This window comes from Hevea brasiliensis, chromosome 2 (assembly GCF_030052815.1).
Source record: "Hevea brasiliensis isolate MT/VB/25A 57/8 chromosome 2, ASM3005281v1, whole genome shotgun sequence".
In the NCBI taxonomy this organism is placed as follows: domain Eukaryota; kingdom Viridiplantae; phylum Streptophyta; class Magnoliopsida; order Malpighiales; family Euphorbiaceae; genus Hevea; species Hevea brasiliensis.
In genome coordinates this window covers 40,314,581-40,329,135 of record NC_079494.1, presented here as the reverse complement: position 1 = coordinate 40,329,135, position 14,555 = coordinate 40,314,581, and the positions used below count along the sequence as shown (strand labels likewise).

At 31.8% G+C, this 14,555-nt stretch overlaps 1 protein-coding gene across 2 annotated transcripts; it reads right to left on the bottom strand.

Annotated features, from left to right (window-relative positions):
• Positions 1-8,854: 8,854 nt before the first annotated feature.
• On the bottom strand, positions 8,855-13,949 carry LOC110639381 (rhamnogalacturonate lyase B). Of its 2 annotated transcripts, XM_021790403.2 has the most exons (14): positions 13,744-13,949; positions 13,500-13,621; positions 13,168-13,227; positions 12,725-12,844; positions 12,499-12,618; positions 12,097-12,409; positions 11,865-12,020; positions 11,626-11,732; positions 11,368-11,458; positions 11,153-11,294; positions 10,897-11,053; positions 10,575-10,691; positions 10,211-10,337; positions 8,858-9,295 (listed from the first exon to the last, which is right to left on the bottom strand). In XM_021790403.2, the coding sequence occupies exons 1-14, from the start codon at positions 13,783-13,785 to the stop codon at positions 9,053-9,055; spliced, it is 1,917 nt and encodes a 638-aa protein (XP_021646095.2). In that variant the 5' UTR covers positions 13,786-13,949; the 3' UTR covers positions 8,858-9,052. The 2 variants fall into 2 exon arrangements, with proteins under 2 accessions (XP_021646024.2, XP_021646095.2); XM_021790332.2 differs by having other exon boundaries at positions 8,855-9,295; positions 10,897-11,294.
• Positions 13,950-14,555: the final 606 nt, after the last annotated feature.

Sequence of the window (14,555 nt, the reverse complement as noted above, 5' to 3'; positions counted from 1 at the left end):
CATAATATATTTATGTGTAATAGAAAAGGTCCATTGATATTTTGTTAGAAATTCTATTCTTAAGTTATTAAGAATATGAGTGACAGTATTTCTAATGCAAAGTATCATAAATAGGTTCACAATCGAGGATACTTTATAATAAGGACATGACTTATCCAGAAAGATTGTATTCATGTTTGTTCCCAAGTTATTTATATGAGATATAGATAAGATGGAATGGTGAGTCTCATGCCATATAACAAACATGATAGGCACTTATACATGATAAGTAGGCCAAACCAGTGACACTTATGACAAGCACATGGAGTTTACTCTTGTCAATGCATTGTCATAAATCATATCAGTGCATATAATCTTTAGACCTGAGATAGCATAGTTATCTTGTATATAGGTGGTTTGAGTTTGATACTGCTTTCATACTTGTACTGTGTATGGGTATATGGGCATGTGTTGGCTCCTACTAGTTATATATAGAGGTAGGTGTTGATCAAGATGGAATCTATTCCTCTAAGTAAATAGAGATAAAATCCTATGTTCATTTAATTGTTCTTAATGTTTCAAGTTCCTGGCCATGACAGATAGATTTATTCAGAAAGAGTTTCTGATGAGAAAATCTTTTAATCAAGAACTAGAATTAAAAGAGAACATAATATTCATAACAAATGGAGTTTGACATAAACCATGACTCCAGCTTGAGTTGGGATCTTGTAACAGAGAGATTCTAGTGCATGGTAACATATGATTATAGGTTCATTTAAAGTAAACCTTATTACTAATTGGGTAGCCATAGCATGCCATGCTAGGTGTTAACCATAGTCTATGAGGTGCATAAAATGATTTAGAGAAATCATTTATGGTAAGAAAGAGTTCTGATAATATTAAGAGTTGATATTATATCTCATTGCCAATTAGTGATGAGCCTAGTAAGTCACACACATACACAAGTTATCACCTAATTAAATATGATTTAATTAATTAATTAAAGAGTTTAATTGATTAATTAAATATGTTTAGTTTGTAATTAGATTGCAAAGTCCCTAGCATGACTTGAAACCAAATCTAGGTTATTGGATGTATAGTATAAGTTAAATTTATATTTAAAGTGTTTAAATATGAATTTAATTAATGAGAAATTAATAAATAAAGATTAATTAATTGATTTATATTTGATATAAATTGATTAAAAGAAGAGAAATAATTATTTTGAGAACTCAAAATTAACACACAGGGGCATTTTGGTCATTTCACAGGGTGATATGTGGCACCATGAGATGGTGACACATGGCACTACACATAAACTTGTCAAATGTTTTTAATCATGTAAGATGATTAAAATTAAGATTAAATATAGGTTTGACACTTGACACAATGTGATTGGGTCAATTAAACCTAGAACCAATCAGAGGGTCACATGTGGCAAGAGTTTTATGTGTTGACCTACCTATATAAGTGTTGTTATGAAAAGAAAAAAATACAACTAGCAACTGCTCCTCTTTGTGCTGCCACCCAATAAGCTCTCCCTTATCTTCTTCTTCATCTTTTACCAATTCCAAGAGATTAGCAAACAATCTCTTGAATTAAAAATACTAGAAATTGTTTCTAATGTCCTGTTTACACCTTTAATCTCTTAAAAGGCAAAATTTGATTTTCTAATTAATAGAAAAAGCTTTAGAAGCTATTCAAGGGCTGTCATAGGTGAACTTGGTATGGACAAGCTAGAGGGACAACATCTAGTGTCCTGAAGACGCATTCGAAAGGCACAAATATACTGCAGTGCATCAAGAGGTTAATGTATTTATTCTTGATCTAATCTAGGGTTCTAAAAATTAATCTGATTAATTCTAAAATCTTAAATGGCAAATACAGATCCAAAAACATATTAAAAGTGTCTTAATATGTTGTTTATCATTGAAATCAAATAGATAAAAATAAATCTTGCATGATGTATATGACCCTAGGTGAAAATTTTAAAGCTGCATATAATAGAGTCAGTTCTCATAATCGTTTGATTCAAGAAGTTAGAGTGTAATCCCAGGTGATATAATCAATATCTGGTATGCCAGTGCAACCGTAAGTTGTGAGACAACCAAAATTGTTTTCCACAGGAAACAGTTTTCTTAGTTGGAAGGCAATGTTGCTTTTTTTTTTTTTTTTTTCCAATTGCTGCTTTTTTTTCCCTTTGTTGATTGGGCTGGGCTTGGCATTTCCCTTATTTGTTACCATTTCCCTTATTTTGTTGTTTTCTTTTTTGACAATGTTTTTCTTTTCACAAAGGAAAGTTGTGATTGCCTCTCTTTCAACCTATTTTCTTTTCCTTTCCCTCATATTCTCTCATTTTTTTTCCATTTTGGTTTCTTGTGGTTCCCTTTCCCTTTTAGCATGTATAGGAGGAAAAATGATGCCATTTAACCATTTTGCATGTTGTTTTTACAAATGGAGATATGTTCTTCGACTTTTAGTTCCCATAATTCTAGTTTCTACTCTTTTCAATCAATGATTGGATTTTCAACTAAGAGGTAGTTGAATTTTGGTATTGATTTACCTACTTTTGACTGCCTTTTCAAATTGCTATTAAAATTTCCATCTTTAAATCAGTTTTCCCCTGTTTGATTTGACAATGAATATATGATATATCTAATATCGTGATTTCTTGTGATTTCTATGTTGTACTTGAGTTTTATATATGTGTGTGTGTGTGTGTGTGTGTGTGTGTGTGTACATTTCATTAATTTTCTAGGAGAGACTGGTTAATAGGGTATGGGTAGATGATAAGAGAGAGAGAGAGAGAGAGAGAGAGAGAGAGAGAGAGAGAGAGAGAGAGAGAGAGTGATCTGATTAGTTTTGGGAGCAAAATTCGATAGAAGGTTTATTGGATTTCAATTGCAATTCAAGGTACACTATAAGAAAAATGCAATTAGAAACTGATTTGAAACCGAAATATTTGGTTTACAATCCGCATGTTTCTAGATAAATTAAAAATGAGATATGACATCCATTTCAAATATTGAAACCATTTTGAATCGTTTTAAACTTAGAAACTGAATGAATTCAATTTCTAAATCCATTTAAATTTACAAATTGATATATGTTTTAATTTCTACTGACATGAAAAGATTTTCAATTTCTAACTTGAAAAATAAAAAGGCTATAGCACCCATCATTTTTCAATATTGGAATTTTGTCATTGATAGGAGATTCTTATGAAACTTAGGATTTCACTGATAGGGGAAATAATAGAAAGTTCTATATGTATACAAATGATGTGTTATAGAGTTTATATGAATGATTGGATGGTTTTGCCAAATGAAGAGTATAAGGTCCTTTTTGTGCAGCATGAACTTTGGTAGTCGAAAGTTTGACTTTTGGCAGCCAAAGTCCCCTTTTTACTATCGAAATTTCCTTCTGGGTAGTATGGACTCTAGCAGCTGAAAACTAGGTTTTACTAGTCAAAAGTCCCCTCGATAGCAAAGGGTATAAATAGCCATTTTAACTTGAAATTTAAAAAAATTTAGTTTTCTCTTCTTTTTTTTTTTTATTTTTTTATTATTGTTGCATGCGTTTTGTTGTTAATCAAAAAGAGAATCAAAGTTTTTAAAGCAGAAACTCAAGCTTCAAGGAAGGTAAGTTTCTTACATGCATGTGAAGTTTTAGTTAGGGTTTCTCTTTTTCTTGTTGGAAAATTCTATTAATTGACACTTAGATATAAGTCTTAAGTGTCAATTGGAAGTTTTAGGTAAGAGAATTAGCTTTTTCTTTTGTTTTGTTTTTATAAGAAATTTTAGATGCGTATTGGTCTTTTGATTTTTCTTATGTTGGTGGGGTGTTTTAAAAGTGTTGAACCAATTGAAACTTTTAATTTTGGGTGGTTATTATGAAATGTACAAATATCTAAAGTGAATATTATGGAATTGAGGTTTTTGGCTTTGCAAGGATTAGACGTTTTGAAGAAATGTTGTAGATTGTTTAGATTAATGGATGCATGTGACTTTCTCAAACTGTTTTGAGTTAATGGTTGTTATGAGAAGGTGGTTGGATGGTTTAATTGGAGTTTTAAGCTCTTGAGTTGAGTTTTGGAGGTTTTGGGACAATGAGATTCTGCAGAATTCAAATTGGGAGTTCTGGAAATTCTCAGGTTTTTTTTATTGAAGACCATTGTTTCGGTAACTGGAGTAACTGTTGCTTCTTGGGAGTTTTTAAAGTTTAGGACTTTGACAGCTGAAGTTCCCTAATTTAGCAGTCAAAGTAGCTACTACCTAAAAAGAGCATTTAAGGTTTGGGACTTTGGCAGCCAAAGTTCCTTACTTTAGCAATCGAAGTAAGTTATGCCTGCATTATTTTCCTTTTTGTGTTGAGGCTCAAAAAATTGATTTTAGACCTCCAATTGACCTAGAATATGTTATATGATATATTTATAGAGTTTTAGAGATCCGAATAACTTAGGGTTCGACTATTATAGGATTAGACCTAAGAGACTCGATAAGCTAAGTTTAAAAGGATAATGATCATTCATGTCTGGTGTTTGATAGGATTTAAGAGGTGAGTAATACTAACCTAAAAGAATACAACTCTTTAATAATTATTAATGAGAACCATGATCATTCGCATGCATTATTTCATGATATATTAGGTTGTATGTATCCAGAACATGAATATATTGCATAATTGTATAATTATTATTGATACACAATGGATGTTAGATGACCCACTAGTTTCTGCATGGTACAGATATGTAATATGTTATGATCATGCATAATGTTATGTGATAAGACTAGGTGAGGCCTAATAAGTCCCTGGCTCACTATTTATAATAGGGGAAGACCCGAGGAACTTCTTTATGAGTCAGACACTTTGTAATACAAATTTTTTTTGTAAGTCCTTAGACTTTATTTAGGGCACACAACATAGTTGCATGAGGCGTAAAAGATCATGCATATCACCATAGTTTTCAAGTGTCAAACTACGTGTAGGTCTGATTCCTCTTTAAAAAAGCATATACATAGGTAGTTTAAGACCACGGTCCTAAATATGAATCCACGAAATTTCTAATCACACAGTTATCATTGTTGTGAGACCGTAGCTAGTCCCATGACACAGAGGGTATCAACAAAGTAAGATACATTCGAAATTTCAATTCACACAGTTGTCATTGTTATGGGACCGTAACTAGTCCCATGACATAGAGAGTATCAACAAAGCAGGATACACTCGATTTTCACTGTTGTGAGACCATAGCTAGTCTCATAACTCAAAGTCCTAAACTTAATTCAGGCAAAGGGTATATCGATAGAGCAAGATATACTCAATCTTCAAAGCCAATATTATGCTTGCTTTCAAACAGTTTTCAAAAAAATGTGTTTTCACTTTGCCAAAATTTGAGCAATGCCTTCGCATTTATTTCAAATCTCACAAAAATAAGGGATAAACTGTAGACCTCTATTTTTGTGACGTTGTAGGCATGTGCATTCAGGCCTTAAGAAAACTGATGAAAAATTTATATAATTATGAGATATATTTAGAGGCATTAAAAATGGATAATCATATGTATATCATTTTCTTAGAGAAAACAATTTTGAAGAGTAAAAAAATATTTAATTAAATTTAAATGAAATTTTATTTTTTTTAAAATTTAATTTTAAGAATTTGTTTTATTAAAAAAAGATAATTGAAGCTAATTGGGCTCTCTAAGGCTAATAAGGCCCAGTAGAAAATTTTGATTAAATAAATAAAAGTCCACAATTATTTTTTATTTTTAAAGAAAGATAAAAATAAAATAGGAAAATTTTCACTTTAAGACTCTTTAAATCTTCTTATTTAGAGATTACATAAACTTCTTATATAATTTTTTTACCTAAACCTTATAAATACCTCACAAAAAAGAAGGAAAAAAAGGGAGGAGGAGGGGGGGGGGGGGGGTGTGGTCTAGAGAATAACACAATAAAATAAAAAATCTCACACCATCTCTCCAACTAGGTAAGCTTTCCTCGTCTCCCTCTTTCTTTCTTCTTCTTACTTTTTTTCCTTTTTCTTCAAGAAACATTCAAGATTTCTTTTAAATATGTGCTCTAAATTATGAATATTCAAGCAATATGCCATATGTCTATTCTTTCATGTTTATATGGCTTTAGATGTTCTTATTTGTTTATAACATTAATGTATATATAATAAATTTGAGGGTGATAACAACTCTGTATATGTTTTTATTTCTGTCACTTCATCTTTAATTAATTTTTGTGCAGTTTTGTTTCTGTAAAAATTATATAAAAATTATATTTTTACTCTTCGTAAAATTTTGATAATTTTAGTCTCAAGAATTGTGAAAAAGCTATTAAATTGAGTAAGTTATGGCTATCTAAAGTTAGGGTGTCTACAGATCATGATTTACTGTGCAACCAATTTTCAAGGCTCATATCTCTCTCAATTCTTCATTATTTTCTGTGATTCTTAGGTTTAAAATTAAATTCATAATCTTATCTAACTTTTCCCATTAGCATCATGAAAAAAATCTTTTGTAATTTGAAAGAAATCGCAGTTTCAAAAAAAGTAGAGCAAATCTGTCACTATTAAAAGTTCTGATTTTTGTAAATTATTTGATAATTATTTTGATTTGGCTATTAATTTTATAATTTAATATGATATTTTATCTTGCTTTTGTAATTGTTTTGAAATTTTTATCGTTGTTTAGATATTTTTAGAAATTCAAATACGAAAACACAGTGAATCTACCAAATCTGAAAATTTCATTTTGTTTATATATATATTTTTTTTGTCTTCAAGTTTTAAATTGTATCTTGATCTAATGTCAATGATGTGTATGATGTCATATGGAGTTATGAAGTGTTAGAATTAGGTTAGATAGATCCATGGCCATTGTATAGTTTTGGTCCATTAAAAACTCATATTGTAAATGATTAAATGTTTAATTGTACTATTCATTTTATTTTAAAAAAAAAATTAGTAAGTAGCCCTAAGGTAAGTATCAAAAAAAGTAATAATTGTGTGGAGCTTAAGTGGAGCTTAACGGGAGTAAGATAGGGATTAACTTGTTATACAAGAAGAGAATGCCCTTCTTCAAGGGTACCTTGCCCCAATGGCACTTGCAAAAATTAAAGGGTAAATACACCTTAAACTTTCTTAAGATAATAATTTTGTATGTAATATGTAGTAATAATAGGAATTTATTCGGTAAATACTAAAATCAATTTTGTTTGTATTTTAACCCATGTTTAGCATGTAAATTCAATTTAATTAAATACTTAGTAAATTATAAAATAAATTAGCATATTAGAAACAATTTTTTTTAGGTTGCAATTGTTTGGAATCTTTTGGGTGTTTATTAGAATAAATGATACATGTACATAATTTATTTAGTTTAATTATCTTTAGGGTAATTTGGTAAATAAATAAAATAGGTTAATTAGAAACTTAGGGTTGTTTGCAAGTTAAATTGTCAATATTAAATTAATTTGAGTCGTTCGATAAATTTTGGTTAATTTAATTTAGCAATCCTGTAGATAGGCAATACTTGTACATGAAAATTATTTGTAAACAACAATTCCTATTTGAATTACTTATGCGTGTAGGTTTAGAAATTGTATTTTTAAGTAAGAAGTTTGATAAAGGAATAATAAACAAGACTTTTGAAAATATTAGTAGAGGACTGGCATTTGAATTAATGAGGTTAGACCAGGCATAAAGGGTGCCTAATACCTTTTCCTTATATACCCACTATCCCAAACCTAGACATTGGGCTATGGTGATGACGGTTGTGGAACTTCTACAAGGAGTAAATTGCCATCCATGACCCTATTAGAAATGAGTGCATCAATCAAGTCCCTTCTATTGTCCCTTTGGAAAATGATGCCTCAATTAGATGTCCCATAGAAAAAATAATGAATATGTCTCGACTATTATCAGGATGATGACTCCTGTCTATATATACCTTTGTGGCATAAATATTTAATACCATGGTAGTATTATGGGAAGACAGTACTTACCAGTGGACTCAATTCTATTAAGTTGTATAAATTGCATGTCTAGAAATTGCTTTTAAGGATATGGTACTTAAGTGAGATCGATGTAACTCCACCATTTTTCATGGGAATTACCTGGTGTACTTTATGCAATCCTAGTAGATGATCTTTCTCCTCACGTCACATGACCTCAACCACAAGTATAGGTTCCTTGTTCGTCTTTTTCTGTAATTCATTATTTCTAGTTTCAGCGTTATCCTCGGGTAGTGCGTTTTGGTATTTGTCCAATGTCTCGATTTTTGTTGTGGTGTTGTTGCTTTTTATTGTGTTTATTTGCAAGGAGGTTAGGTTTAGTTACAAAGGAAACTCTGCCAAACATTTAACAAAACTCTAGGATTAATTCTTGCTTTTGTAGTTTAAATTAATAATTCTTATCAGTAAATTGGTAGAGATCAGTATGTTTGTAAAGGTGATTGAGGCCATCCGTCTTCCTCTTTTCAGCTAAACCGGCTATAGTTGAGTTGTGATAAATATGAAGATAAATCGGGTAATTAGATGACACAAAATGTAGATATATGCGTCTTAGTGCATGTTTTGCATTGTAGTTTGAGCCGTTAAGGGTCAAAACACAATTTTAGATATTGAAATTAAAAAACAATTTGTAAAAGTTGTTTTGTCACTTTAATGCTATAATGACTAATAGTTATCACATTTAATTTTAAAATATTTTTTAAAACTCTCTAATTAATACATTTATTTAAAAAAAAGGTATTTTCTCTGACCTTAATTTCCCCAACCTAGCTAGTTTAAGCTATGTAATCTATTTACTATGTTGTCAATCTCAGATGGGATCATGAGTTAAAAAAATTCATGATATATATTTATTTCCGCAAATAATCTAAATATAAAACATGAATAGTTACAATAATAAAAAAATGAAATGAGTAATTGATTTAGCATAAAGTTTTATGATTTAGAACAAAATTAACTAATTAGATAGCTCACATGCATACACTAAAAGAAAATCAATATCAAAATAAAAAATAAGCAAAAAAGGGAATTAAGTAGAAAATCCAATAGCACTAAATTGATGAAGCTGAAGGTCCTTCAAAACGAATGTAATCATACATAATCCCCTGAAAAGGGCTGGTGCTTCTTGGTTGTGTGAGAAACAACGTATTATCTCCTTGAACAAGTCGAGCACCTCCTACATCTATATTATATAGCCAGTAGAGTCCATGAATTCCATGTCTCGCTATTGAATTATCCTTTCCTATCAATCCACTTGAAAATACAAGATTCGCTTTTGGGTCGTTAACCCGAACCTTCACATCAAAACAAATTTAATTTGTAATAATACAGTATTTATTTTATATAATTGATTCCTCCTGAAGCTCAGAATTCGAGACCTCATACATTTAGGGATGACTTTAATACCATTAAGTTAAAATTCAATAGCATAATAATATAATTTTTTATGAATAACTGGAATTTTGCTCCATCTTGTTAAGGGCTTGAATTTTAATATCTAGCCATAAAGTGATATTTTCTTATTTTGCAAATCCTTTGATGAATATATTTTTTTGTCATATGATTTCGATTGGAAGGCAAATTTTAGATTTCATAGTTGTCAAAATAATTTAATATCATTAAGATAAAATTCAATTGTGCATGTGTTATGATTCCACATCGCTAAATAACAATTTTGGTAAAAGGTTAATAAGTCCTTAGATATCCTTCCCTTGTAAGCCCATTTTCGGGGGTGAGTTCTACCTAGGTGACTTATCTTCACATGGTTCAACCTCTGCGACTCATGGTGCACAATAGTTCACATCAATTGATATCAGAGCTTGCCCCATTTTGCAATACCCGACACTTGGAGTGGTGACCCATTGAGTGGTGGCTCACGGAGTGATGGCCTAAACCTATTGTGCAAGGACGGGCGGTCCAATGTGTGAGGTGCTAGCCGTAACTAACAAGGATGTTGATTCTTCAAGCATAGGGTATTATTATGATGCCACATTGCTAAGGAATAATTTTGGTAAGAGGTTAATAAGTTCCTAGGCATTATTCCCTTGCAAGCCGATTTTTAGGGTAAGTTCTACCTATGTGGCCCATCCTCACATGATTCAACCTATACGACTTGCAGTGCATAACAGTTAATATCAATGTGATCTATTTTTTTAGACTAGGAATAATGTGACGTTTAAATAATTAAAAAAAAAATGACTTCTATGTACCTGCAATTCAGAAACGCTTGCAGATGCAAGTGCGACTCGCAATTTATAAATGCCATTTTGATCAACACTGTCGAGTTTGAACTTAATTTGCCATGTTGTTCTCTGGTATGTATTGTCATCTTTTTTCCTGCAATGTGATTGATTAAGAAGGTACATTGTAAAAAGTCAACATCTGTGGGACAGGTAAAGATTAATTTTAGGAGATTATATTAGTGAGATTAGAATCTGGCACTGGCTCTGTCCTAGCAAGTCTCACCTTGCTATTAGGTCAAGGCATTTGTACTCTAATAGCATATGATTAAACTTTATTCTTCTCTAACAATTGATGGGGACTGATAAGAGTAATAATGAAAATGAAATAAACCTGGTAACCTGGGCAAAGAACCAATCTTTAGTATAATCGCTAGCGCCAACGGTGTAAACTAAGTCTCCGTTGGGATATAATTCAGCATATTTTTCCCACAATCCGTATTGCCTAAACCTGCATTATTTCCAAAAATAGAAGCATGATCCGAGCCATTAGTTATGATTAACCCCAAAATCTTGAAATTGGAAAATTAAGAGTATTGGGCTAATAATTTAATATTCGAGAGATTGTCTCTTAACGTAATATAAGAATTGAAATCTTGAAACATTTTTTTTTCCTTAAAAAAAAGTAGAGGAAGAAATTTGATAAGATGGCTAACCTGTCAGGATGATTAACATAGAGTTTATTGATATACAAAGGATTTGGATCAGGAATATAAAACTCTGCAGCAGAACGATCAGGAATTCCTATTTCCCACAATGTGGGGCCATCTCTTGGAGGATCAAACACAAGATCACCCGTATCAATATCACAACCTATATGACAAATGATGCTAATTGAATTAATTATTATATAAAATGAAGTAGAACAGGAAGCTATTATAATTTCAAAATGAAAATTTAATTGATTAATACCAGAGGTAATGGTAATGACAACATCATATCGATAATCACCGATAAAACCAGGAACCCAAGCATAAAGATTGTAGTTGCCAGTTCGTATCTCATTAATTGAAAAATACCCATTCTCATCTGCTTTACTCCAGAATTGGTAATCCTATAAAAGAATGCATGCTTGTTAGTTTTTAAGTTGTAAAGAAAAATAGGCAATTTAATTATGCGATGATCACCTTGCATTCCCTTTGCCAGGATCCAACATCACCTGGTGGGGCCAATCCAACATAAGCCCCATTTGCTGATATGTAGTCATCGCTAACAAACCTACACCGTTGTTATTTTAAGTTAATTAACTTGCAATACAGCATTTATAATCATGTGTTAATTCCAAATTAACTGGAGTCCACTATATGAACCATTTTTTGTCATTCAACTCTGCTAACACTAAATTCACATATTCAAAACAATTTAAAAAAAAAAAAAAATGGTACCTGTCTTTCACTAGTAGTCTACCACTCACATTCCCTCGTTGATCTGACTTTTGGTAATCTTCGGAGGCTGGGAAACTATAGGGCCAACTTTGGACTTCAATCTCCATCTGAATTAATCATTCTGAATTTCTAAGTTCTCTTGTAATTAATACATTAGTTTTCATTCACTAAAAAATAATAATCAAGCACCTTTTTAATCTCTAAATTAATATAGAATTAAATATGTATATATATGTAACCTGCTTTTTAGCATCCTCCCAAAGCGAAAGCGGCTCATCTCCAACCATGGCAGAATTAAAATACATAAAAACTGGACCAAACACTTTCTTCCAGGCCTCACCGGCTTCAAATTTTGGAACCAAATCTTCTCCAGAGTAATGTGCACTGAGAAACACCTGATCATAACATTTATAACCCATCAAATTAAAAATTGAGAAATTCAGCCTTATTAATATGAAAATTAGCACTTACTGCGAGGGTGGTGGGACCAACATGGGAGGTCAAGTTCTGTTTGAGGGGTCCACCGGTTCGAAACTCATTGCTAGGAGTGATTTTCCAGAACCCCACAGGTGGATCCATGCAAATCCAGCCATGCACCCGATTGTCTTTGTTTTCAGATGAATATTGATACTTGTCATCAACCTCTCCTTTGAACTCAGGCTCAACAGGATTCACAAGCAACACTGCCTCAGGATAGGTCAAGGCCAGCCCTCTTGGCGACAAACGGTCGTCAGGTAAGGGCATGTACCTTTGTCTATTGTCTGCTACGGCCATGTAATGAAACCTATATGTATAATTATCCACTCAAATGAAGCTGAAAGTTAATTTTATCAATGTGAAACAGGAAATGAAAAGAAGAAAAATTATTATTACTTGTCTTTTCTAAGTTTGAAAGCAATTCTGGTCTCCCCAAGGTTGAAACCAGGCCATTCTTGCAAGTGCTCATAGATGGCATAGGAGTAGAAGCCTGAGCAGCCACGAAGCATTACAAACCTAAAAAGTAAAGGGAAATAATTATTTATATTGTCAAAAAGAGCATGTATAGGATGGGATTAATTTCCAAGGAAATAATAAATTATATCGCAGGAGAAGTGCTGACCTTTTGTCTATCTTTAAGGGAACAAGCTTGCCTTCCTGAGAGGGATCCCATGATCGTGTGAATGAGAGCTCCACTTGTTCTTCGCTTTCTACTATCACCTCAAAACTTGTTCCTTTAATCCTGTAAATGCTAATCTGTTAGACATTCTGGGGTTAGGGATTAGGGGATTGGATCAACACTTCATTATTGGCCAACTTGATTTTGATGCATAACACATAAAACTCCCCATTTTCCTTTCGTCCCACCATGTGTGGGAATGTCCACATTCCAACATAATCGCACCTTCATTTTTAGCATTAAGCATTTAAAATTTTCTTCAATTCTTGAGGAAATATATGCCAAGAGGATGACTCTTTTATCACACGTCCATGTTTTGATCTTTTTTATTATAAATCAGATCATTTTATTTAAAAGAATTAGACAAGAAAAGAGAAAAAACATACACGTCAAAAATCCCAGTTGTTCCCGTAGTCCCTGGTGTGCTCCATACAAGGTCCCAATACCTACAATTTTTGCATTATATTGAATTAATAATTTAATGCTCATTAAACCAATATATAACTATTGACGATTGTCCATATAAAATTTAGAAAGCTATACTTAATTTAATTAATTATCATCTTACATTAATCAAATCCCTATTACAAATCATTCATGATCCTTCTCAACTATAACAAACTCATCTCTCTCTTTAAAAAGAAAAAAAAAAAAAAACTTTAAAGGAAATAAAAGCACAAGAAAAAGAACATGATGCCACTGTAACGTATGCCATTACCCTCTATTAGATTCATCATTGAGAACTTCAAGCAAATTGTCGATGCCATTATAACGTATGCCGGTGACAATTCCTTCTGGATTTGAAAGAGTGACTTGTAGTATTCCATTATCCATCATCACCTGCACAAGAAATCAAAATTCTAATTAGAAATTTTCATTTTTCCCTTATATATAAAGCAGTAAAAAAATAATATTTAATTGTAAGAGAAGAAATTAATTAAGACTAAGCAAACTTGATTTACATGACGATCTTGAATAGTGAGTTGCACCCCTCGAGGCGGCATGGTAAGGCCCTTGTTACTATTGATTAATTATTAATTAAATATAAGCAATTATAAGCGAAGTTTTATATCTCGTTGAGAAAGAAATTTGAAGAGAATGTGAAAATATATATAAATATGTATGTTATGTGTTCGCTTACAAAGAAAATGTTGGGCTTTAGGCTTTAGCTTCCTTAAACTGGAGATAAAGCATTCTTTGCACTATTCTTCTCTTTATAATCTCTTTACTTGGTCGCCACTCGCCACTACCACAGTTTGGTGGGCTAGATGAAAGCGTACAAGAATGGCAATATAGCAGCCAAGCCAATGGAGATTAATTTGCAAGATGGATGATAACTACTGGACCTAAACAACATATTCTTCACATATATATTGAAATAATTTTACCTAATTAATTTCTAATTTTCAGGGCTACATATATTGGCTGCTAATTTCTGCTAAACATGGAACCTTATATAATCATCTCCTCACATGCATGTTTGTATTATTATGTTAAAGATATAGTAATTGGTTGGTAGCAGCCGCCTAATTGTAACTATTTCATTGATAAGTTGATTGTATTTTTCTTTTTCATTTTTTTCTCCTCTCTCCTCTATATCTCTGATGTGGGTTTTTACTTTTTGTCCAGGAAACTTGACCTGCACATTAAGGAATTGAGCAAGTTTCCATAGAGATATTGACAAAATAAAAATATACAATTGGAACCATTGCCTATAGAACAAGTAAATAGTGTAAATTATGTTGTTGCTCATGGTGTTTGGCATGAGAACTCG

Excerpts from the sequence above, each read along its gene's own strand:
- LOC110639381 (XM_021790332.2), bottom strand. The coding sequence starts at position 13,785 with ATGCCGCCTCGAGGGGTGCAACTCACTATTCAAGATCGTCAT. Across the intron at positions 13,228-13,499 it reads AATGATGAATCTAATAGAGG|GTATTGGGACCTTGTATGGA; the intron begins GTAATGGCATAC and ends CAAAAATTGTAG. Across the intron at positions 12,410-12,498 it reads TTCAAACTTAGAAAAGACAA|GTTTCATTACATGGCCGTAG; the intron begins GTAATAATAATT and ends TTATACATATAG.